At 49.7% G+C, this 24727-nt stretch overlaps 1 protein-coding gene across 2 annotated transcripts in view; it reads left to right on the forward strand.

Annotated features, from left to right (window-relative positions):
• Window positions 1-24727, forward strand: part of LOC125706308 (protein FAM189A1-like) — a 74888-nt gene that overhangs the window by 14022 nt on the left and 36139 nt on the right. For both annotated transcript variants that reach the window (XM_048972946.1, XM_048972947.1), the window contains exon 2: window positions 21304-21360. In XM_048972946.1, coding sequence (XP_048828903.1) covers window positions 21304-21360 — 57 coding nt within the window. The remainder of the gene's footprint in view (window positions 1-21303; window positions 21361-24727) is intronic.

Consider the following 24727-nt stretch of genomic DNA (forward strand, 5'->3'; position numbering starts at 1 on the left):
AGAGACCAATGACGTGGCTGTCTTCTGCTCAGCTGGGCTCTTTCTCCTATGAGCACATTAGTCCCAACCAAAAAACTGTATTCAGTTAATTTTGCTTCATCTTAACAATGAAAGTCATCAATGGTGGAAAGTTTTGTCATCAATGGTGATCTTTGTCTTATATTAACTATGAGACATTTGTCACTTACCAATAAGTGACTCTTCAAATTATTCTTATTGAGAAAATACATTAGTAATACTCACCCATTTTCAGATTTTTAAGCTGCTTATTTTTCTCTGCCCACCTCCCCAAGAGAGTGACATACAGTGGAAGCTTCAGAGATGACTGAAAAGGATGAAAGAAACCCATATTGTGATGTAGTCATCACCATGAATCCCTGGGCCTGATTTTGCCCCGGGGCCAGACCAGAAAGCAGAGGTACTCCTAAAAAAATTCTGCTGATCACATAACTATTCCAGTCAAAAGGATGGCGTGAGGGGACGGACAGGGGAGCCCCGAGAGACACTTTACTGACCAAGTAGCGGCTCCTCTCTGGAATCGCATGCCGATGAGCATGACACCCAGGCACCCGTGTCCAGGCCTGCTCTGTTGCCAGGCCACTTAAAACGGAGAACAAAAGCCCTGCTGATGAGTGGGAGGAAGAAGCGGCTTCCGTGCCAGCATGTGGGGGGCGCTCTCCCTTGACGCTGATGAGGCCCAGAGTACGGAAACCGCCATCAAGACCATCTTTGAGAAAACAAGTTACGACTGTCAGCTGCTCTGGCTGACTTCTGGCTGACATTCGGAGGCTGGGCCCCTATCCGGCTGCCTTTCTGAGGCCGGGCCCCTATCCGGCTGCCTTTCTGAGGCCGGGCCCCTCTCCGCCTGCCTTTCTGAGGCCGGGCCCCTATCCGGCTGCCTTTCTGAGGCCGGGCCCCTATCCGGCTGCCTTTCTGAGGCCGGGCCCCTATCCGGCTGCCTTTCTGAGGCCGGGCCCCTATCCGGCTGCCTTTCTGAGGCCGGGCCCCTATCCGGCTGCCTTTCTGAGGCCGGGCCCCTATCCGGCTGTCTGTCTGAGGCCGGGCCCCTATCCGGCTGTCTGTCTGAGGCCGGGCCCCTCTCCACCTGCCTTTGTGAGGCCGGGCCTATATGAACCGCTGTCACATTGATCTCCTCATGATCAGTATCTTGTATCTTCTCATACAGTGACCATTCATCATTCATTTGATAGTTTGATGAGTCAGTTAATTCAATGATTGCCTTTGGCAGCCAAGTCTTCCTCCCCTCCCCTGCTAGGCCTTTATTTTTGGTGGTAGTATATTTTGGCTTTACTAAAAGATGGATTCGGGATTCAGTTTAAGGTGGTACTCCAGTGAGGTAAGGGGGCACATTCGCTTTGTCTTCTCTCATCCCCCAGAAGCTGGGTAGCCGGCGCAAATCAGCAAAGCAGTGGACAGCAAATTGTGATTCCCTGTCCACATTGCTGCCAGCAGCTCGTTCCCATCTCCGCTGGGCCGTATAATTCCGCTGCTTGCAAGCCCAACAGCTCTTGAAAAACCCAGCGCTTTGCGTGAGCTGTCAGCGGGTCACCTCACTGCTGCGCTGTGCTGATGTGGGGGGTCCACCCAGGCAGTTCCTGTACGTATTAGGGTGAGGTGGCAGGTGTGCACTGTGGGAGCGCGTGGCGGAGAGTGGGATGATCGGAGGACAGGTTGTGGAATTTGTGGTAGAGAGCAGGGGAGGAATGTCAAGTAGGAGAGAAGCCGACACGTGGCTGAGGAGGAAATGTGGGTAGTCTGAAGGAGCATGAAGGAGGTGCTGTTAAAGGGAGGAGATGGGGACAGGTGGGGAGTCCAGTGGCCAGGGTCTGCAGGGAGCAGGTGGGATGTGGCTTTGCCCTTAAACAGCATGTGTGTGGTCACGAGTCAAGGTGACCTTCAAATAGATGGGTTGATATTCGTGATAGATGACCTGGAGGGGATCTCAGGGCGTGTTTGCTCTCTATACAGTATACGCATACGACTTTGAGGGTAAGGGCCCTTCCTCCCTTCCTCTCTGCCCATACTCCACTGCATGTTTATTCTTTAAGGTCTCTCCTGTTGTGTCCCAGAAGGGTCTTGGTCTCATTGCCTCAGTAAACATAAAGTCATGTCATTGACGTGTGGGTGACATGGGTGGCCTCACAGGGAGTTTTCTTTCCCGAGGCGACACGGGGCGCCCGCAAAAAAAAAATATTTGTGACATTTGCGTAATCAGTTTTTTTATTTCTACCAACTCATTTGCATGTTGTGTCGATGATGTCATGTCGCTGTGTGGGTCAATGAGCCTTATCAGGATGGGTGCCCTGACGCTCGGCAGGCTACCACTCAGATGTACGAGATGGGGAGGGGGGCAGAACTGGGTTCTCAGCTCGCCTGACTGGAAGCCGTGTGTAGGGTTGAGTGGGGAAATCTATCAATAGTGTTACTGCTAACTTTGCACAGTACTAATGCAAATAGGAAAATCAGTTATTTATCATAGTCTATACCTGTTTCAAACCTAGCTAGAACAGTACGATTTTTGTCCAGATGTATTTGTTTTACATATACCTGTACAAAAATACAAATTTAAATAAAAAATAATTTTGTGTACCAGACTGTTTTCAAGAAGCATAAAAATTTTGTGACAGAATTAACTAAATTAGGGTATTTATATGAACAGGCAAACTCCCTGCTAATCACTTACAGTTTTTCGGGGAGTTTTCAAGGAATCTGAGCCATGCCTCTTTTTCATTATCTCCTCTCCTTGCGGCCATTGTTCCAGGTATCTCTGGACACCTGACGTGCTTAGACGTCTTCCCTTGTTTCCCCATGTTAACCTTGAGGAGTAACATCACCACAGTTCACTCTCTGACAGCTTAATGAGAAGGAGACTGCTGCTTTTCTTCAGGACAAACGTCAGAAATGAATCTCATTGCCTTAAGAGCTCCCGCTGTTGTGTGGTTGGTGTCCATGGGGGGTTTGTTGCGGTGTGTTGTTTTAAACCCTGCTGAATGCATCCTTTACTACAGGATTCGGCGGGACACGTTCTCATCCTTTAAATGTGAAAAGTGGGTTTATGGGAATGATAGGGGTCCTTCTGCCATGATACATCTAATCTACTGTAATTAAAAAACATGTAAACGAGCTTTCCTGTCTCCACAGCAGAAGAGGTTCATTCTGCCTCGCAGCAAATAGCAAGGATGTGGGTCATTTCTCAAATTTGCAGTTTTAATATGTTTTTTGGCTTCACAATGCATTTCTCACCTTCAAGTCAAGAGCCATTTACATCAAGATGAGCAGGCGCTGATTATCTTGGCTGCTCTCTGGACTGGCCTCGTCTTCTCAGGAAAAGAGAGCAGCATTGCTAAACATGGGCTGTGATCCCCCGCTTTTAGCGCCTGTGAGTTTTACATCCATTTCTATCGCATCTCTGTATCATGCCAGGTCTTGCTTGGAAGGGTAGGTGAGACTGGGGGTTGTGCTGGGGGGGGGGGGGACCGTGGTGTTGGAGAGGGACGTGACAAAGGGCGTCTGCTTCACACAGGATCGCGCCACGGAGACAGTCGGCAAGCCAGCATATCCATGTTTCTGCTCTCTGCCTTGGCAGGACCCGCTAGTGTTTTGCCAGGTCAATTAATCTGTCGGCTTTTAAGGAGGATTAATTACGAGCTGGTTCCTGTGCTGAGGTGTGAGACAATCGCTGACCTTTAAGTCTGTCTTCTGGTGTCGCCCGTCATCTCATGTTGACTTTAGGGGGACACTCTTAGACACACTTATAGTGACGGGAAACTCCATTGAATAAAGACTGCCCCTGCCCCCCACCAAGTCAAGGGCCATTTAGTAAAAACAGTTTTCCATTCAGACCCAGTAGGCCGTCTTTTTTTCGTAAACACGATTCGCTGCCAATTTCGTGACTTTTTCCAAGAAAGCCCGATGAAACTCTCACACTGCCTGAATGTGCGGTAAATATGGCCGCCGGCCTGGCATCACAGATGGGTTGGGGGCCACCTTCCCCCTTCCACTCTCTGTGAGCTTGTCGGTACCCACAGGCCACATTGCCATGTGCCCCACCCACGCCCCCCGCTTCCAGCAGCTCGTATCCCCCTTGCGATTTCATCCCTGGACTTGTTACTCGTCTCACTTTCCCAAAGGACGTTCACCCCATCTGCATGCCTAGTGCAGCCGGTCCATTAAAGTATTTACCAATGGGAGAGGGATAATTGATCATAGCGGTTGTTTGTAGGGATGGATCAATAAGAAGCCAATTAGTATATGAGTTTGTGCAGGGGCATGTAGTCAGAGATGCACGTGTGTTTGGAAGGAATCGGCCCCAGCATCGGCTTGGGGTCGACTGGCACTGATGACGGTGTGTTGGATCTTTCTGGAAAAGTCTGTGGCATTTGACTTTGACCTTATGTGCATGAAACTGCTGATGCATCTGAGTGAACAGTGGATTTATGTAGTTTGAACCGTTATTTATTACGTAGTAGGACCAAGATTGAATGGAATTTGACAGAAAACAAATGGTAGAAATGTGTTAATGGAGGTGAGGGAGAGACACTGGCGGATCCCAGAGGCCCTGGCTGCTGTTTGCCATCCACCGCCTGGAGCAGCTCGCCAGCCCGTGACTTAGAGGGAAAGGCTGCCAAAGGGTGTCATTCCATTTCATGATGTGAGAAGATGTCAGTTCCTGTAAGGCTGCAGTCTCCCACTGTAATTACCCATGACACCGTGCTGCTGCTCAGAGCTGCACAATCACTTCAGCCGTCATACCCTGCAGGCCTTCAAGTCACGGCCGGCCGTTACTGCAGGCCGTCTGATCTGCTCGGGACACGCGCGTGTTTTCTCCCCTCTGTCCTGTGTCAGTCTACCAGGTATAGTAAGCCTAACTAAGGTCTAAGTCAGTCTACCAGGTATAGTAAACCTAACTAAAGTCTGAGTCAGTCTACCAGGTATTGTAAACCTAACTAAGGTCTAAGTCAGTCTACCAGGTATAGTAAACCTAACTAAAGTCTGAGTCAGTCTACCAGGTATAGTAAACCTAACTAAGGTCTGAGACAGTCTACCAGGTATAGTAAGCCTAAGGTCTAAGTCAGTCTACCAGGTATAGTAAACCTAACTAAGGTCTGAGTCAGTCTACCAAGTATAGTAAGCCTAACTAAGGTCTAAGTCAGTCTACCAGGTATAGTATATCTAACTAAGGTCTAGGTCAGTCTACCAGGCATAGTAACCCAGACTAAGGTCTAAGTCAGTCTACCAGGTATAGTAAGCTTAACTAAGGTCTGAGTCAGTCTACCAGGCATAGTAAACCTAACTAAGGTCTGAGTCAGTCTACCAGGCATAGTAACCCAAACTAAGGTCTGAGTCAGTCTAGCAGTTGGTCTGCACTTCCTTTCTGCTGCTGCCCCTCCATTCTACCTGAATTGTGGCTGGTCCCGCAGCTCCATGGCATCTAGGAGATTAACCCCGCTGTTTCTAGCGACAGTGATGCTGGAGGCTGAGCCCATGGTGCAGTGGCGCTCGGTGCCCCTCGGGTGTGCTGTGAAGCCCAATGACACAGAACATCCAGGAATCCTATTAACTTCTCAGGAATGATGTCTGCTGCTTTTGACCTGCGTAAACAGATAGCCATTCTCCTTGGGATGTTCTCCTGGTTCTAAAAGGAAACCGGTCTTTCCCCATCTGCACAGGCTGAGGCTCTGATAATGGAGAGGCTTTTATGACTGCCTAACCGGACGTCAGTCTGCAGGAAGTGTTCATGCGGGAGTCCATGGGGTATCATCAGGGGAGCGTTAGGATTGGGAGGTGGAGCCGATGTGCAGTGTCACGTGTGCCATGTGCAGTGTCACATGGAATGTCATGGCACAAGGACAGTGTATGACAGTTATACGGCTGTTTGCAGCTGCTTGGAGTGCTCTGCACTGCCATTACAAGGTGAAGACCTAAATGCTGTTATGACAGCTCTGCTTTTCCTGTAACTTTCCTGTTATCTGACACCCGTGGGTCCCTCTAGCCTCGCATCGCCTTCAGTCTGGGCTCCTTCTCAGCCCCATGTCGTCTTGGGTGCATCTCTGTCCATACAAAAGCAAATGTTTGCTTAAGTCTCCATTTCAGGAAAATGTGGCTGTTGTAACGAGGTCGCTCAGGGTCTGCTGACTGCACGCACCTCACATTTATCCAGTCAGCCGGATCTTTAGAAGAAGCCGGATCTTTAGGCTTTTTTGCATCACCCAGTTCGATTAGAGCCAGATGGTGGACATTGACTGATGGTGCGTCTGTGTGGTGGCGTGTGTAGGAAGGCCAGGGTTTGGCAGGGCGTGTGACACAGACCCACGTGTGTAGGTATCTGCATAAAGACAAACGTGCACAGATAAGAACAACAGGTAACCAAATGTACGAGTTACTGGAAACAGTGGAGGTGAAGCAGCAAAGGGGAGAGTGGCTAGAGTGATGTGAGGATGTGAGAGGGCGTGACTCTGCCAGCTGACACGCGTGGATCCCGCAGGAGGACATGGTGTGTGGGATGTGGCTTGGCGGGCACGGGGGGGCCGGCACGTGAGTGGGGGGTGGGTTGACACACCATGAGTGGGGAATGGACTAGTTGAGAGGTGCGAAAAAGCCAGTCATGCAAGGTACGAGGAAAAGGCTTTTTATTCACCATGGTGGGGAGTGAGACTGGTTGATATCATAATTAGTCTCTGTGAGGATGGCAGGGGGGCGTGTCTGTCATGACAACATATAGTAGCATCCCAGTGAGGGGGGCGGGGCACTCTCACAGGGCCTGTCATCGTCACCTCCAGGTGACATTTAATAGGGAAGCACAGGGACACACTTTTCATTTTATTCGTGTGCTCATCTTACCTCAGATTAGCTACAAGTGCCTGGACTCTCACAAGACCGATGTCCATCCTGTAAGTTAGAATTTTTCCTATTTGAAAACTACAAGTGAGAATCCTGTCACCCCTGGAACTTCATGTCGAGTGACACGCATGACGCAAATATGTGAAATTATTTTTTTATGTCGTCTGATGCTCTCAGCTCACAACTCACATCTCAACGCCCTTTCAAAGCTCTTTTGATATTCCACTGTACCCAGACAAAGGATCCATCTGATTTTTTTTTCACTCAGGGTGCTGCTCATATCATTTTCATAAATCAGCGGCATATCCAGAATAACCGTAATCCATATTAATGCAGTGTAATGGCGGACGTATGATACTGTAGATTAGAGAATGAAAAATGATGATAAATGATTTTGACATGGCTTCTGCTTGATGTGGCATGAAGAGGCAGTTTAATTGGCTGTTAAATGCGGATGCTTACTCTGTGGACACAGCAGCAGTCAAATGGGGGCAGAGCCTCTCAGGTGGATGGAGTCCAGTAGATCCTGGGCTCCCCGGATGCATCCAGCATCTGCAAAGCTTCTCTCCCCCTGCTGGAGGCATTCCTGCTTCTCCTGAGATGGGGGATGTGACTCTGGCAGGGATGCAGCGTGGCGTCCTGGGACATTTTAAAGGGCCCAAACAAGCTGCCCCCCTGAACACAAACTCCATCTCCTTGTCCAGCTAACACTTGTGCTGTGCTGTGATGCGATGGACCGTCCCATTGCGACTGACACCAAGCAGGAAGTGTCACTCGGCTGAGGGTGCGGACACTTCCGACTGGTTTAAATGTGATTCAGGTTGCTGGGTCTCCATTCGTTAAGTTAATTTGTACTTTGAAGCTGTTTATATCTGAGCTTCCTGCTCCTCATTGCCCCAGTATATACGTTCTGCTGCTTCATCCTGCTTCAGAGGATTATTCTGTATACAGCATTGGTGTGATTGCGGCAATTTGGATGCTGCAGAATGGCAGTAACCTCTCTCTATCCCTCTGATAAAGCCCCCAATCACAGCCACTGGGGTCTGCAGTTCAGCTTTCTCATAAACGGTACCCAAGATGTGAGACTGAAAATCCCCCTTTTTACAGTGGTGCCGGTGCCGAGGTAGTTGTACGGGACGCTGTTGCTATCTAGTGGACGATTGGCCATTTCTGAGAAATTGCTATTTGACAGAGAGCCCCCCCCCCCCACACGTGTGACAGGAAGTGGAGTCAGCCAGCAGGAGATGAGCCCTGATTACTGTGATTGAACGCATGTTCTTGCTATTGCGGACCGTATGAGAAAATAATGCATATTTTCATTGGAGGAAATGGCAATTCACTATTTTTATTCATACAATGTAGTTTGTTCTTTCCATGTTTCGCTCAGTTTAGATGGTATATTCATGAATTTTATATAAGCTTGATAATAAAATCCAAATCTTGAATTTTGAAAGCTTGATCGATTTTTTTTTTTTCCCCCTAAATGAATAAAGTGCTGTGTTTCCGTGAGAATGGGCCTCGTGAGACAATAAAAAGCGCCAGACTGCAGTATGAGTGGCTCGGCCACAAGCAGTTTGCGTTTCCTTCAAATCATACTTTGCCCAAAATCTCATGTGCATTTCTCCTCCTGCCACCTGAGCGTGGCCTCCCACCCCCGGCTGAGCTCCTGGGTGTGTCCCACCACCCGAGCACTGGTCCCCTGTTTTCCAGAGTGGCTTGTCTGACATCACTGTGGAATTTCTGGACCAGATCCTGAAACAGCCTGCGAATGATTTTTACTTTCCTGTGTATCTGTACCCGCTGAGCTTGCCGCTAATCTCCTATCGATCTGCGCGTTCGCTGAAAGCAGCCTTCCCAGCTCGTGATGTTTATATTAAAGCTCGGCCCCCCTCCGCCCCCGTCTGCCTCCCATGAACCCTTGGGGCTGTGGAAAGGTTGAAGGTAACAGTGTGTGTAACGGGGAACCAAACCCCACCAGAAATCAGTGACGGAAAAGCCGGGCAGTGAAACATGAATACCTTGCAAAGAGCCCGTGTGTGTGTATGCTTACCAGGATACTAATATCAGCTTTTTAATGAGCTGTAGGAATGGATGGTGAAGGGTGAAACTGTAATGAGACTGTATGGCATGTCAGTACCATGGAATGGAAGACCTGTGTGATTCAGCCTAACTGTGTTACTCTAAAGACCCGCAGGTTTAGCAGAACAAGCCCAGGATTTCATTTGTGCTCCCTGGCACATGCAAGCACATGTGATACGTGTTTCACGATTCCCTCCCTGGGGCCACATCCACGTTAATGGCCTCCGTCCTCTGTTTAGAAACTGCAGAGCGAGAGAAACATTTCTAAATGGCTGTCATTTAAGATCACCAATCTTTTCTAGCGCACAATTTTTTCATTTATAAGTTTTTTTTCCTGCTTAAAACTTTGAGCCTAATTAAATTCATGCCGTGAATCCTTTGCTTTTAAGACTAGACATGTAACATACAGATATATAATTACAAGAGAGCAGTAATTAGTGTCATTATAAGCACGCCACTTATGTCTAAATTAAAGGTCTCATTCACTGGGTCATTTTTACCGAACTTGTCTGTCTGTAGGAGAAAAGGCAAAAACGCTTAGCATGCGTTTAATACAGCAGGTTGTATCTGTTGCTCATGTAACTCTTATGTGCATGATTTGTGAAGAGGGTTGCGTTGTTTGACACAGCAGCAGCCCGGATCCACCTGAACAGAGGAACAGACTGAATTCTGTCTGCACCTATTCTGTCCTGGTTGTTTTTTTAAAGCTAGTCGAGTGTGTCATTCGGATGGAATGTTGTCGGTTTTTGTATATTTACTACTAGAATGCATTGGAGTTTTAAATGGAATTGCTCTTGTTTAGCTACACATATTTATTTCCATCGTGTGATTCAGGATTACCCAGCCATGTGTCTCGATTGTAGATTGATTGTAGGGATAAATTCCTGGACCAGACTGGGCCTGTCAGAGAAGTACTATCTGAACAGGACTGTCTAAATAGGTCAAGTGGGAGGAAGAAACCTGGTGTCCTTAAGCGTTTGACCAAGACCACATCTGACACGTTATAGCTATGGAACTTCAGGTGATCAGAGTCTGAGTTTATCTCATTCTACAGTAGAATGAAAAAATGCAAAATCAGCTTTCAGCCGACCACGACTCCATGGCCCCTAGGAAGGTTTACACATGGTGTTTCTCACTGCTTGGATTCGGCATCTGTGGGGTGTTTATTTGTTGCAAGCAAGACGGAACAGAGTGACCATGGCACATGGATGGGTCTGTCACCGCTTGTGAGGTTCATATAAGTCAGGGGAAGGTGATCTTATCCAGAAAGGGCCATTGTGTATACAGGTTTTCGCTGCAACTCCTTAATTAGATGAGTGATTGGCTGAGGAGTCCTCACCTAATGGTTATCCGAAAAACCTGCAGATATGACTGCCCTCCCTTGATATAAGTTATTCCATTGACAGTTACTTTGGCGTTAGCAGAGATGCTTCTTTGGGGTTAGCTTGGGTGCTTCTTTGGGGTTAGGCCAGATGCTTTGCGGTTAGCCAAGATGCTTCTTTGTGGTTAGCCGGGACGCTTCTTTGCGGTTAGCCAAGATGCTTCTTTGTGGTTAGCCGGGATGCTTCTTTGCGGTTAGCCGGGACGCTTCTTTGCGGTTAGCCGGGACGCTTCTTTGCGGTTAGCCGGGACGCTTCTTTGCGGTTAGCCGGGGCGCTTCTTTGCGGTTAGCCGGGGCGCTTCTTTGGGGTTAGCCGGGGCGCTTCTTTGGGGTTAGCCGGGACGCTTCTTTGCGGTTAGCCGGGACGCTTCTTTGCGGTTAGCCGGGACGCTTCTTTGGGGTTAGCCGGGACGCTTCTTTGCGGTTAGCCGGGACGCTTCTTTGGGGTTAGCCGGGACGCTTCTTTGGGGTTAGCCGGGACGCTTCTTTGCGGTTAGCCGGGACGCTTCTTTGGGGTTAGCCGGGACGCTTCTTTGGGGTTAGCCGGGACGCTTCTTTGCGGTTAGCCGGGACGCTTCTTTGCGGTTAGACGGGACGCTTCTTTGGGGTTAGCCGGGACACTTCTTTGCGGTTAGCCGGGACGCTTCTTTGAGGTTAGCCGGGACGCTTGTTTGGGGTTAGCCGGGACGCTTCTTTGCGGTTACCTGGGGCGCTTCTTTGGGGTTAGCCGAGACGCTTCTTTGCGGTTAGCCGGGACGCTTCTTTGCGGTTAGCCGGGACGCTTCTTTGAGGTTAGCCGGGACGCTTCTTTGCGGTTAGCCGGGACGCTTCTTTGCGGTTAGCCGGGACGCTTCTTTGAGGTTAGCCGGGACGCTTCTTTGCGGTTAGCCGGGACGCTTCTTTGCGGTTAGCCGGGACGCTTCTTTGAGGTTAGCCGGGACGCTTCTTTGCGGTTAGCCGGGACGCTTCTTTGCGGTTAGCCGGGACGCTTCTTTGCGGTTAGCCGGGACGCTTCTTTGAGGTTAGCCGGGACGCTTCTTTGAGGTTAGCCGGGACGATTCTTTGCGGTTAGCCGGGACGCTTCTTTGCGGTTAGCCGGGACGCTTCTTTGAGGTTAGCCGGGACGCTTCTTTGCGGTTAGCCGGGACGCTTCTTTGCGGTTAGCCGGGGCGCTTCTTTGCGGTTAGCCGGGACGCTTCTTTGCGGTTAGCCGGGACGCTTCTTTGCGGTTAGCCGGGACGCTTCTTTGCGGTTAGCCGGGGCGCTTCTTTGGGGTTAGCCGGGACGCTTCTTTGCGGTTACCTGGGACGCTTCTTTGCGGTTAGCCGAGACGCTTCTTTGCGGTTAGCCGGGACGCTTGTTTGGGGTTAGCCGGGACGCTTCTTTGCGGTTACCTGGGACGCTTCTTTGCGGTTAGCCGGGACGCTTGTTTGGGGTTAGCCGGGACGCTTCTTTGCGGTTAGCCGGGACGCTTCTTTGCGGTTAGCCGGGGCGCTTCTTTGCGGTTAGCCAAGACGCTTCTTTGCGGTTAGACGGGACGCTTCTTTGGGGTTAGCCGGGACGCTTCTTTGCGGTTAGCCGAGACGCTTCTTTGCGGTTAGCCGGGGCGCTTCTTTGGGGTTAGCCGGGACGCTTCTTTGCGGTTAGCCGGGACGCTTCTTTGGGGTTAGCCGGGACGCTTCTTTGGGGTTAGCCGGGACGCTTCTTTGCGGTTAGCCGGGACGCTTCTTTGCGGTTAGACGGGACGCTTCTTTGGGGTTAGCCGGGACACTTCTTTGCGGTTAGCCGGGACGCTTCTTTGAGGTTAGCCGGGACGCTTGTTTGGGGTTAGCCGGGACGCTTCTTTGCGGTTACCTGGGGCGCTTCTTTGGGGTTAGCCGAGACGCTTCTTTGCGGTTAGCCGGGACGCTTCTTTGCGGTTAGCCGGGACGCTTCTTTGAGGTTAGCCGGGACGCTTCTTTGCGGTTAGCCGGGACGCTTCTTTGCGGTTAGCCGGGACGCTTCTTTGAGGTTAGCCGGGACGCTTCTTTGCGGTTAGCCGGGACGCTTCTTTGCGGTTAGCCGGGACGCTTCTTTGAGGTTAGCCGGGACGCTTCTTTGCGGTTAGCCGGGACGCTTCTTTGCGGTTAGCCGGGACGCTTCTTTGCGGTTAGCCGGGACGCTTCTTTGAGGTTAGCCGGGACGCTTCTTTGAGGTTAGCCGGGACGATTCTTTGCGGTTAGCCGGGACGCTTCTTTGCGGTTAGCCGGGACGCTTCTTTGAGGTTAGCCGGGACGCTTCTTTGCGGTTAGCCGGGACGCTTCTTTGCGGTTAGCCGGGGCGCTTCTTTGCGGTTAGCCGGGACGCTTCTTTGCGGTTAGCCGGGACGCTTCTTTGCGGTTAGCCGGGACGCTTCTTTGCGGTTAGCCGGGACGCTTCTTTGCGGTTAGCCGGGGCGCTTCTTTGGGGTTAGCCGGGACGCTTCTTTGCGGTTACCTGGGACGCTTCTTTGCGGTTAGCCGAGACGCTTCTTTGCGGTTAGCCGGGACGCTTGTTTGGGGTTAGCCGGGACGCTTCTTTGCGGTTACCTGGGACGCTTCTTTGCGGTTAGCCGGGACGCTTGTTTGGGGTTAGCCGGGACGCTTCTTTGCGGTTAGCCGGGACGCTTCTTTGCGGTTAGCCGGGGCGCTTCTTTGCGGTTAGCCAAGACGCTTCTTTGCGGTTAGACGGGACGCTTCTTTGGGGTTAGCCGGGACGCTTCTTTGCGGTTAGCCGAGACGCTTCTTTGCGGTTAGCCGGGGCGCTTCTTTGGGGTTAGCCAAGACGCTTCTTTGCGGTTAGACGGGACGCTTCTTTGCGGTTAGCCGGGACGCTTGTTTGGGGTTAGCCAAGACGCTTCTTTGCGGTTAGACGGGACGCTTCTTTGCGGTTAGCCGGGACGCTTGTTTGGGGTTACCTGGGGCGCTTCTTTGGGGTTAGCCGGGGCGCTTCTTTGCGGTTACCTGGGGCGCTTCTTTGCGGTTAGCCGGGACGCTTCTTTGCGGTTAGCCGGGACGCTTCTTTGCGGTTAGCCGGGACGCTTCTTTGCGGTTAGCCGGGGCGCTTCTTTGGGGTTAGCCGAGACGCTTCTTTGCGGTTAGCCGAGACGCTTCTTTGCGGTTAGCCGGGACGCTTCTTTGGGGTTAGCCGGGACGCTTCTTTGAGGTTAGCCGGGGCGCTTCTTTGGGGTTAGCCGGGGCGCTTCTTTGAGGTTAGCCGGGACGCTTCTTTGAGGTTAGCCGGGGCGCTTCTTTGCGGTTAGCCGGGACGCTTCTTTGGGGTTAGCCGGGACGCTTCTTTGCGGTTAGCCGGGACGCTTCTTTGCGGTTAGCCGGGACGCTTCTTTGCGGTTAGCCGGGGCGGTTCTTTGCGGTTAGCCGGGACGCTTCTTTGCGGTTAGCCGGGACGCTTCTTTGCGGTTAGACGGGACGCTTCTTTGGGGTTAGCCGGGACGCTTCTTTGTGGTTAGCCGAGACGCTTCTTTGCGGTTAGACGGGACGCTTCTTTGGGGTTAGCCGGGACGCTTCTTTGCGGTTAGCCAAGACGCTTCTTTGCGGTTAGACGGGACGCTTCTTTGGGGTTAGCCGGGACGCTTCTTTGCGGTTAGCCGAGACGCTTCTTTGCGGTTAGACGGGACGCTTCTTTGGGGTTAGCCGGGACGCTTCTTTGCGGTTAGCCGGGACGCTTCTTTGCGGTTAGACGGGACGCTTCTTTGGGGTTAGCCGGGACGCTTCTTTGCGGTTAGCCGGGACGCTTCTTTGAGGTTAGCCGGGACGCTTCTTTGCGGTTAGCCGAGACGCTTCTTTGCGGTTAGCCGGGGCGCTTCTTTGCGGTTAGCCGGGACGCTTCTTTGCGGTTAGCCGAGACGCTTCTTTGCGGTTAGCCGGGGCGCTTCTTTGCGGTTAGCCGGGACGCTTCTTTGGGGTTAGCCGGGACGCTTCTTTGCGGTTAGCCGGGACGCTTCTTTGGGGTTAGCCGGGACACTTCTTGGAAGTCTCTCAGATATGAACATGTCTGTCAGTCACTGCTACTCCCCTCCTAAGTAGGAGGGCTGGCAGGATGTGGCTGATGTGTCCTGCATGCCCTACACTCTGCATTACTTCCCATTACTTCCCGTTCATCTAGGTGACTGGTGCCCAGCTGGCTGTGAGGAGCAGATGGCTATAGGCTAACGTGGCTTCTTGGCTGGAATGCCAAGACTGCCGTTCCCTCACTGCTGGGTTATGTTGAGCTGACCATCTGGGACAGGTTTTGTAGGAATCGGCAGTGGTTTCCTTATCTTAAGTGCCTTGTTAAATTAACTTTGGAGAAGGAGGCTAGTTTATCTTTTATTCTCTTTATATTTTTCCCTGGGCTTGGTCGCAATCCCATAATGAGCAGGCGGCAGCCGAGATCCCGACGTTTTAAGCAGGCAGATAATGGCTCCGTGCCTCTTCTTGCATTATGGGATTGATTTCTTTATTTTGGGGAGCGTGTGTTTCATGGTGAGTGGGGAGGGGGGGGTGGGGTTGTATGGAGCTCTGCAAACCCATCATTTTAATCAAGCACAGTATAGTTTGAGGCTCTTCACTCGAGGTGTGCTGGGAGCCGTCCGGGACATGGTGCTCCTGCAGCTAAGCCGGCAAAAGCGAGACTGACAGCTTCCCTTTACTGCGGACAATTAGTGGCACTGTTTTCGTCTGGGATATGGACACTGTCAGATTAGGGAATAAAACAGCTGTTAAATACCTCATTGGGCATCTGACAATAATTTGTGTTATGATCTATGTTAATGGTGCAGTGACGTCTCATTTTTTATTGTTCAGTTTATGCGCTTCCTGTGTTAACCCACTTCCTGAGTGGGCGTGGCCAGTCTTAGGGTTATGATGTATACCGTGGTATTTTGAAAACTTTATGACAACAGGAGGGAGGTTGCCTTTGAAAATACCGTCAAAATACCGTAAACTGCAATATAATGCCTAGACAGTATGAACAATCAGATACCTTCCAAGCCTAATTGCGATGCCATACTGTGTGTTTTTCAGACTCTCTTTGCTTCAGCTGGTGTGGGCGGTGAACCGCACGTTAGCCCTTTGATGAGCTGGCCCGGTTCATTCATGAGAAAGTGACACTCTGCCGCACTCACGCATATGCGTAGAGACACACTGCCCTGCCCCGTGCGAGTCTCCTGGGGGCAACAAAGACACCGACCTGCCCGGCGCCGCACTCCTCGTTGGGTTTCACGGTGCCCCCATGAATCTCTGAGGGTTCACGCTTGTGCCAGAACTCAAGAAGAGGTCATGGATGTGAGATGGTGACTTAATCCCAGCAGCGAGACACTGATGTCGGGCTTTTAAAATGCGTGACTTTGAACGAAAGTATCTCATTCTGGGCTTGGGAAGAGATCGTTAGGCTGAGGGTGGGGGGTAGAGGTAGGGGATGGGGGATGGGGGAGGGGAGCTAGCAGAAATCTCAGGCCTGTTACATTCATACTGGAGTTACTATATAATTGTGTAGTTTCTCTGTTTCCTAAATACCTGTACTGTACTTAACCTCAGCTTTATAAAGGATAACAGTGATTCATTGTGTAGCTCTGAGTTCTTTAAAAAAATTAAATCCCTGACATGACCTTCAGTAGGTCTACTGGCGTCGAAGTGAGACAAATGCATGTTACAATTAGGCTGCTTAATGAATAATAATTAAAATTAATGAATATTAATTACCATATTTATGAGCGCAATCACTGTTCTGTTCAGTTATTGTGCCAGCTTCATCGCTGAAGATTATGGATTAAGCTCGATTAATAGGTTTTTAAAAAAAAATTGAGGGGGGGGCAAGAGGAATGTCAGTTTGGGATGAATTTTAATGAAAAGCGTCGCGAAAGATTATGCCGCAGAGTGTAGAACTAACAGGTAGAGTGACGGAGAAGCCCCTCCCCCCAGGAGCTACAGGGAAGCAGCTCTTGTTCTCCTGTTTCCATGGCAATAAAGGTGAGGTGCGGGGCCTGCCGTGATGGGCAAGCGAGAAGGGGGGAGAGAGGGAGGGAGGGGGGAGGGTCGCGTGCAAGGCCTCTGAGGTAAACAGGTTAGTGAGAATTGTAGAGACATGGCAGGGTTTAAAAAAAAATACTAAAAATATAACCGTTTAGCATGTTGTAGTGCGAAACACCTCACTAAGGAGACTTAATGGCTCACATATGAAGGCCTTCCACTTCCTTATAAATAAGGAAAATATATAATATGATATTTACAAAAGCCAGCCCCCATTTTGATGGAGAAAGTTAGGCCTTAATAAAAGGTGCACAACTCTTTTTAGAAATTATAGCATTTTTTGCCGAGGTCTTAATTTAAGAATCCCGACCAGCAGAGAGTCGAACTATCCCAGAACATTTTGATGGAAAGTCATACAGGAAAAGGTGTAAATGGACGAGACTGAGTGCCAGAGTAAATCTTTTACACCTTTAATTTGGTGTCTGGCATCTGATCATAATTCACCATAAAGAAACATTCAAGATGTTGGATGTCTTTAGGGTTTTTTTTTATGAATATATTGGTCAGAAATGATTATTCATCAAATGATTTGGAGGTGTATCTGTGTGTGTGTGTGTGTGTGTGTGCATCTGTGTGTGTGTGTGTGTGTGAGAACATTAGTAGTGTGAGCGGTGCGCACAAAATTGCTGTAAATACACTTCTGTAATATTTAGCTTCGCAACGTAATCTGTGGCCACTTGACTGAGATGCTGCTTTCCCAGAATGCAGTGGGCTTATAGCAGATCTGGCTAAATATAAGTGTCAGCATTGAGTATAATACTTCATACTCCTTCTGCTTCATACTCCTGATGTGTCAAACTCCTGATACTTCATACTCCTGATACTTCATACAGCTCATGCCTATTTGAGAAATTCATTCAAATCCAGCACAGCTCCTGCTCCTGTGGGAGATCAGCATAAGAGATGCCTGTGTTTATTTTTTTGTTGTTTGTACCATTTGTTCCATTTATCCATTTTCCTTTACTAGTTATTCAGTACTGGGTCATAGTGCTGCTGGATCTCAGGAAGGACAGGGAACACCCTGAAGGACAGAGAATACTTACAGGCTACAGCACCCACGCAGGCTGGGAGTATGCTTGCAAACTGGGAGTACACATGCAGGCTGGGGGTAGACTTGCGAGCTGGGAGTATGCTTGCAAGCTGGCAGTACACATCCAGGCTGGGAGTACGCTTGCAAACTGGGAGTACACATGCAGGCTGGGAGTAGACATCTAGGCTGGGAGTACACATTCTGAAAATGTTGTTGCATGGCAACAGGACACGTGCGGTAAATTATGGCAGCTGATATTTGCAGTAGATGTTTGTTGAAAGGGTGGGACGTGTGTGGACAAGGAAAGCCATGGTCCACAGCGGATGACAGCCCCTCCAGACCCCACTCGATTGTCCGACAACTGGATGTATGTAGCAGAGCTTACCATCACATTGCAGCATAAGCATTGGCAGACTGGGGGCACTACCGTGCCATGGGAAGGCATGCCTTTAGTGTCAGGGTGTGTGCACTTCTGTGTGTGTGTGAGATCGAGAGCTTCGCCTCATTTGCCTGCTCTGGCACCAGGCCAAAGATGCTTTCCTCTGTGGAGAAGATGCATTCCTCTGCCTGCTCGCTGCAGACAGTTCCTATTCTGCCCCCCCTGTAATGTGATCATTCCCTGGGGCCAAATAAATGCCTCCTCTGCATCCCTTTGGAGGAAGGACTTATTTTTCGATCCAATAACAGATTCATTCTTTCATCCATTCACTCATGTGCAGTTATGTGTCAGTGTGTGTGTGTGTGTGTGTAACAGAGAGAGAGAGAGAGATTCAGTTCATGTAAAGCATCTGACCTCAGAGCTGAGGACCCAGGCCCCAGTAACTCGTGTTGCTAAGAGCTAAGAACCTCCATCCAACTGAACGGTCAGCTTAAAGCTGACTGCAGAAACTCCAGGCTGAGACGGAGAGGTGCCGATCCACAATGGCAGCCCTGCTGGTCGCTGCTCGTACATTTTCCCCAGCGTGGTATCTTCCTACCAACCTGCCCCCCGCATCTGAAGAGTCTGCCCCTCACAACCTGCAGATAACCCCTCCCCACCCCCCTCAGAATGGCGGGGTGGGGCTGTGCTGTTACCCAGGGAACTGAGGGGAAAGCGAAATGGCGGGTATGAAAGGCACATTCCTAAAGGATATGCGATGGAGGGCTGGCTAACTTACATTCAAAATGGAGATTTATTCATGTCCCCATTGGTGTCTCCTGTAGTGCTGAGGAGATGGAATTCTCTCCTGGGAGGGGGAGCTACAGGCCAGTTTAAAAAACAACAAATGGAACATGGAGGAGAAGGAACCACTTGGAGCCTGGCAGCCACCAGAGGGCATTGTGGCGGTGGGGGGGGGGGGGGGGGCACCACGTGGTGGACTTGCTAATCCCGCCTCATTCTCTGTCCGGTGACGACTGAGCGAGTGCCGTGTCGACCTGTCTGTCTCTCTCTGTGCCTCCCAGCAGGGGGGAGATCAGTCACTCCAGAGAGACCATTGACAATCAAAACCTTGTGCCTTTCTACCCCAGCTTTGTGAAAATAAGAAAGGAACATAAATAAATAAACACTTATTGTACAAAGGCAACTGAATCATGTAAAAATGATAAATGAGTGTAATATTAAACAGACAGTCCTGGTCCTAAATGCTGACTGACTGAGAGGCTGCTTTCCCAGAATGCAGTGGGCCTATAGCAGATCTGGCTAAAAGATCAAAACAATCAACAAGACATGGACAAATTGGGCTTTGAGGAACATCTATGGCTGGTGTCAGGAGGAAAAGGTGGGCCGAAGTGCTGGTCTACACTGTCACTCATAAGCCAGCAGTGGGCTTGTACTGCAGTCTGATGAAAGACACTGACAGCATGGACTCGCTGTGATTGAAGCTATCCCTACCTGGCTAATAAGAGCTTTCCAGAATGTTCAACCAATCGGGACGTTCAAATTCGCTGTCAGTTGGAATGTTGGTGTATTGCACTTAATTTCCTTAATAAGGTTTTTTTTTTTTAATTTTCAGAATGTCATTGGGGTTCAAATTTCAAAGTGGGATCAATTGATAAAAGCAATATGACACTGTAATACATGCTGCATTGAGACTGTGGTATTGGAATACAAGCCACAGTGTAAGACACTGGAAATACACACTGCATCCAGAGTATATGACACTGGGATACATGTACTGAGAACACTGACAGTATATGACACTGGAATACATCCCACACTGAGAGGATATGACACTGGAATACTCATTGCATTGACAGGATATGACATTGGAATACACGCTGCATCGACAGTATATGACACTGGAATACTCATTGCACTGACAGTATATGACACTGGAATACATGCCACACTGAGAGGATATGACATTGGAATACTCATTGCATTGACAGGATATCACACTGGACTACACGTTGCATCGACAGTATATGACACTGGTATACTCATTGCACTGACAGTATATGACACTGGAATACATGCCACACTGAGAGGATATGACATTGGAATACTCATTGCATTGACAGGATATCACACTGGATTACACGCTGCATCGAAAGTATATGACACTGGTATACTCATTGCACTGACAGGATATGACTCTGGAATTCATGCCACACTGACAGGATATGACCTTGGAATATGTGCCACACTGACAGTATATGACACTGGAATACACTCTCCACCGACAGTATATGACACTGGAATACATGCCACACTGACAGTATATCAGTGTTTCCCAACCTTTTTTGAATTGTGTACCCCCTGAGAGATTTTCTCATACCACAAGTACCCCCTTTGTCAAATGTGTTGATGATTCAATAAAAGTAGAACGTACAACTGATTATCAAATTTAAAACATTTTATTAAATCTCCATAACTTGAACATTTAATTCATTAAGCAACACATCCCAGATAGATTTTCTTTCTATACCAGGGCACAGCTAATGGAATGGCTGATAATATTTACCCATCATCAGGGAAATTAAATATAAAATTTTTTTCCACGTACCCCCTGTAATGTGCTCGCGTACCACTAGGGGTACGCGTACCCCCGGTTGGGAATCACTGCAGTATATGACACTGGAATACATGCTACACCAGCAGTATAGCCATAGTTAAAAGCTTTGGCAGATTTATGTCATACCTAATGACACATCCTAACCATGATCACAATGCTGAGCAGCCTACATTGCAGTTTAGTATATGAAAAATATATCATTTATTGCAATAAGAAATAATGAGGCTAGGTAAGCAGTTACTGGTGATGGATCAGTCTCATCAGGTTGTTATAATTTAGGTTCTGATGATAAATGTAAGAAGACTTTGTTCTCAAGTCATTAATTAATAGTGTTAACCCTATTAACAGGCAAGTATTAGACATGTGTAATGGCAGGAGTTAAACACAAACTAACACAATTTATAAAAGCTTCAAAGTAAAAACTGTGAACACCCGAAACCAATGAGTACAAGATAATGTTCATGTTACTGAATCGGTAAGAAATCACATGTTTGAACTGAGATATCAGTGAGATATTAGTGGTACCAGTGAAGCAGGAGACTTGGTGTAAAGTCAGTCCAGTCAGCTCCTCACTGCTGGCCCACAGCATGGCGCCTCAGATAGCTGGGTAGCTGTATGTGGACCAGCAGGTCTTTGGCTGACCTCCTCCTCCCCTCGAGCTGAGACTTTAATTCTGATTGCGCAGTGGTGCACTGTGACCGGGTCACACACAGTGCTTAACCTCAACTGCTACAGGCAGAAAAATTCACTTTCATACCGAGGTTAGGTGGAATGTTGGAATGTTCTGACCAGCTAGACTATCCTCAAACTCCAGTGGCTCTGCCCATTTAGCTCCCGTTTCTCTCTCGGTGCTCCTTGTCTTTTTTCCTGGCCCCCTGTGATGTCATTACCATCGATTTTATGTTTCAGGTGCTGCTGTCCGGGCTGATTGGGGTGGTGTCCTGGAAGAGGCCCCTGTCCTTGGTGGTAAGTGACCCCCACCCCAACACACGCATGGCCCTCTCTGCATTTTGGCATCCTGCCTGATGTACAAAAGTTTGTTCATAGCGTCAGAACAGAAACTTGCAGGTTCTCCTGTGCTGTTAAAGCCTATCATGGCTCTCCTGCCCCCGATGAGGGAGACGTGAGCCTTAGGCCTGGAAATGGACGTCCTTAGATAAATAAATAAATCCTTTGAAAAATCATTCTGTTCCCTGGCTCAGGTTGCCATGCATGTATATCCTGCCCTGCTAAAGCGCACGTCCTATGCCTGTCACCGAGGTACTGGCTTCTCCACTTTTGACCTGCCCAACTGACACAGTACTTCAGACCATGAGGCTAAAAGCATGAAGGTTCTGTGCCTCTTTGGGCCTGACGGGGGACTCTGAGGCCCCGAGATTCCTGAGACCTCCTGGGAAGCGGCTGTCCCAAGGGCGTGTGACTGATGTTTCATCACCGCATCGAAATGTGCCAGGGCGTGATCCAGTCCATGCTCTTGTAGGAGCAGAATGATCTTCTGGCTTCAAGCCTCAAGGGAGGTGTGTCCCTCACCTCGATGACCTTCGGTGACCCACATGGATAGAAAGGTGTGCAAAGCTGGAGCAGACAGGCTGGAGTCGGGGGGGCAACAAGCATTCAGTAATCTTACACCTCGACGGGAGGAAATGGGGGAGGAGCAGCTGCCTGGTTAATATTCCGTAAACATCATCTGATGAGGATGGCTCTCCTTCTCACACACCCCCACGCCGACAGCTCCACATGCTGCCAGCCTGTGCATCTCTGCTTCAGACTTGGATCGCCCACAGGCAGTTGGGCACCCCCTGAGGGTGTTGGGGTGCCGATGAGGCTGGTGGGGAGCATCCTTTCAGCGATGACTCAGGGAGAAAATCACCAGCTCCATCTTCCTCAACCCGCGTTGCGTCGCTCTGAGGGCCCCCAATCGCAAGCTCTGATCCCCCCAGGAGAGAGTGACACACGGTGAATACCAAGTTCACGATCTTCTGCCCAGGTGGGAGAGGGAGGGAGCAGACAGGGGTTAGGACAATAGCCGGCGAGGCTGTCACGTGCCAGGGCTGTGACCTGTCGGGAGATGGGAGACATCTGTGGCCTAGCATCACGCAGCGATGTCAACCAGGATTCAGGGGGAGGAGGGGCTCTCAGTCTGCATGTTAAAAAACCCTGGGGATTGAGTGCACTGAGCAGGTTTGTGTAAATACTCCTATTGTAAGTACACAGTGTAGTGCCATCAGACCCATGCAACCTGGGTTAATTACTCGGGCATTGTTGAAATAGGGCAGTAAGAGGGCCTCTTCATTGTTACTCTACTCTCCATGAGGGGAGGGTCCTCTCCGTGGTGACCAGACGCTCCGCCCGCCGTGCACAGACCGCCTGTGCTTCTCCACATCTTGAGAGACGCTCGAACGGACTCGACACCAAACTCTGTCCCGTTGATTTCACTCATCAACGGTGGCAGAAAGGGGGACGCTGATTTTTGCGACACATTTAATGTGCTCTAATCACCGACAAGCACGTGAATTCCAGTGATGAAACTGCATAATGAGCCGGAGCCCGTGATCAAGCCAATTGTCAGGACTAACCTTCAGCCTAAGAGATCTGCTGGAAGGCAGCTTCTGTAGTTTCCATCGCTGTCTGCCCGCATACCTACAGTATGCGTCTTTTTGTCATCTTACTTCCCAGTATTCTGGTTTTCCCAGAGAGCTCTGAGGCCCTTAAATTAAGCAGGAAATGGAATGGACAGAAGTGCATTATGGGATTGAGTCTGGGTCTGACGATGTGCCAGACAGGAAGGTACTAATATGGCCTTTGATCCATAATAATGGAGTGTTTCTTACACTCAGCAGACCTGCTGCTGTGTGGCACCTGTCACCTACTGCACAATGGGGACCACAGACCTACCCAGACTCACGGCAGGTCCATATGAGTCCGCCAGATTTCTGTCTTCGGTTTAGTGGGTTCCGGTCTGTTCACCCCCGCCTCCCCCCCCAAGCTATGCTTGGCAATACTTGCATGTATTAACCTTTTCACAGACAGAAATAAATCTCATCAGCACGGTCACCTGCCTGAAAGAAGTTCCTGTTCGTTTTTCCCAAGCTGCCTGTCCTTCCAGGTGTGTCTTTGTAATGCTGAGGTAGTGGACACACCCCCCTCTGGACCCCTTTGGGACCACCCCTCTCCTTTGGGAAGCAGTACTCACCGGGTCACCCCTCTTCTTTGGGAAGCGGTACTCAGGCACCCCATCGAGTGCACTTTCAGCCTGTATCCATGCACTTTCAGCCTGTGTCCATGCACTTTCAGCCTGTATCCATGCGCTTTCAGCCTGTGTTCACATAAAACCAATTAGTTCAAGCCCACCTAACCACAAAACTCAAACGCTACAGACCCGTAATATTCCCCATCAAATTGGGGAGCTGTTTTTTTTCCCCAGCTCAACTTGATCTCAACCCTCTAGCACTATAACCTTTTAAAATGGCTAAACAAACACAGGAAAACATTACCAGGAAAGATCTTGAAATAATAATAACGAAATTAATTCATTCTGTGAAAATGTAATTGATGACATTAGAAGAGCAGTTTCTGTTGTGGCACTCATAGGGTTCACAAGGTCAGTGCCACTATTCATGGGGGAGGGGGTCTTGTGTGATGTGAGGTAAACAGGTGATTGGGCTGGGCTAACCCATGTGGATAATGAAGGGGAGGGTTGTTTTGGAGTCTGCCTGCCCGGAGCCATATTGCCCACTCCCCTGAGCGCCCCCCTCCCACAGCGGGCCGAAGGGCGATCCTGAGCTTTGACAGCAGATTGGCTTTGTTTCACATCCACCAGTGTCTCTGTCACATCCGCTCTTGTTCCTGACAAGTGGGACACGCCCGCCGCGTGGGAGATGTTTGATGTAAAATCCCGCAGAGTTCCCGGAATAACCACGCGGTGCGTGGACGTGACGGTGCCCGTGTGATGGCATGGAGCCCGGCAGCAGACGTGTGCTGTAAGACACGTCCCACAGCACATCTTGTGAGTGACACGCGCTCAGCCGCTAAGATACGTAGGATCGATGACGTCGTCAATGATGTCGTGATAGTGGCAGCTCAGCCTGGTCCATCTGTCTCTCTGTCTGTCCGTGGACATGCAGAATGCCGCGTGCCGCGGGTGATGCGTGTCACTGCAGGGAGGAAAATTATCTTAGTCTCCAGGTGAACAGGCAGAAAAAAACAGAAACTCGCAGTCAGTCTGCCAGACACCCACACGCAAAACTTTCTCCGTGACCATCTGGGCCTGACTCTTGCATACTTTCCTTCTTTTCTTGTTTGTGAATAACGGTATTCTTGCATTTTAATTAAT

This window comes from Brienomyrus brachyistius, chromosome 13 (assembly GCF_023856365.1).
Source record: "Brienomyrus brachyistius isolate T26 chromosome 13, BBRACH_0.4, whole genome shotgun sequence".
In the NCBI taxonomy this organism is placed as follows: domain Eukaryota; kingdom Metazoa; phylum Chordata; class Actinopteri; order Osteoglossiformes; family Mormyridae; genus Brienomyrus; species Brienomyrus brachyistius.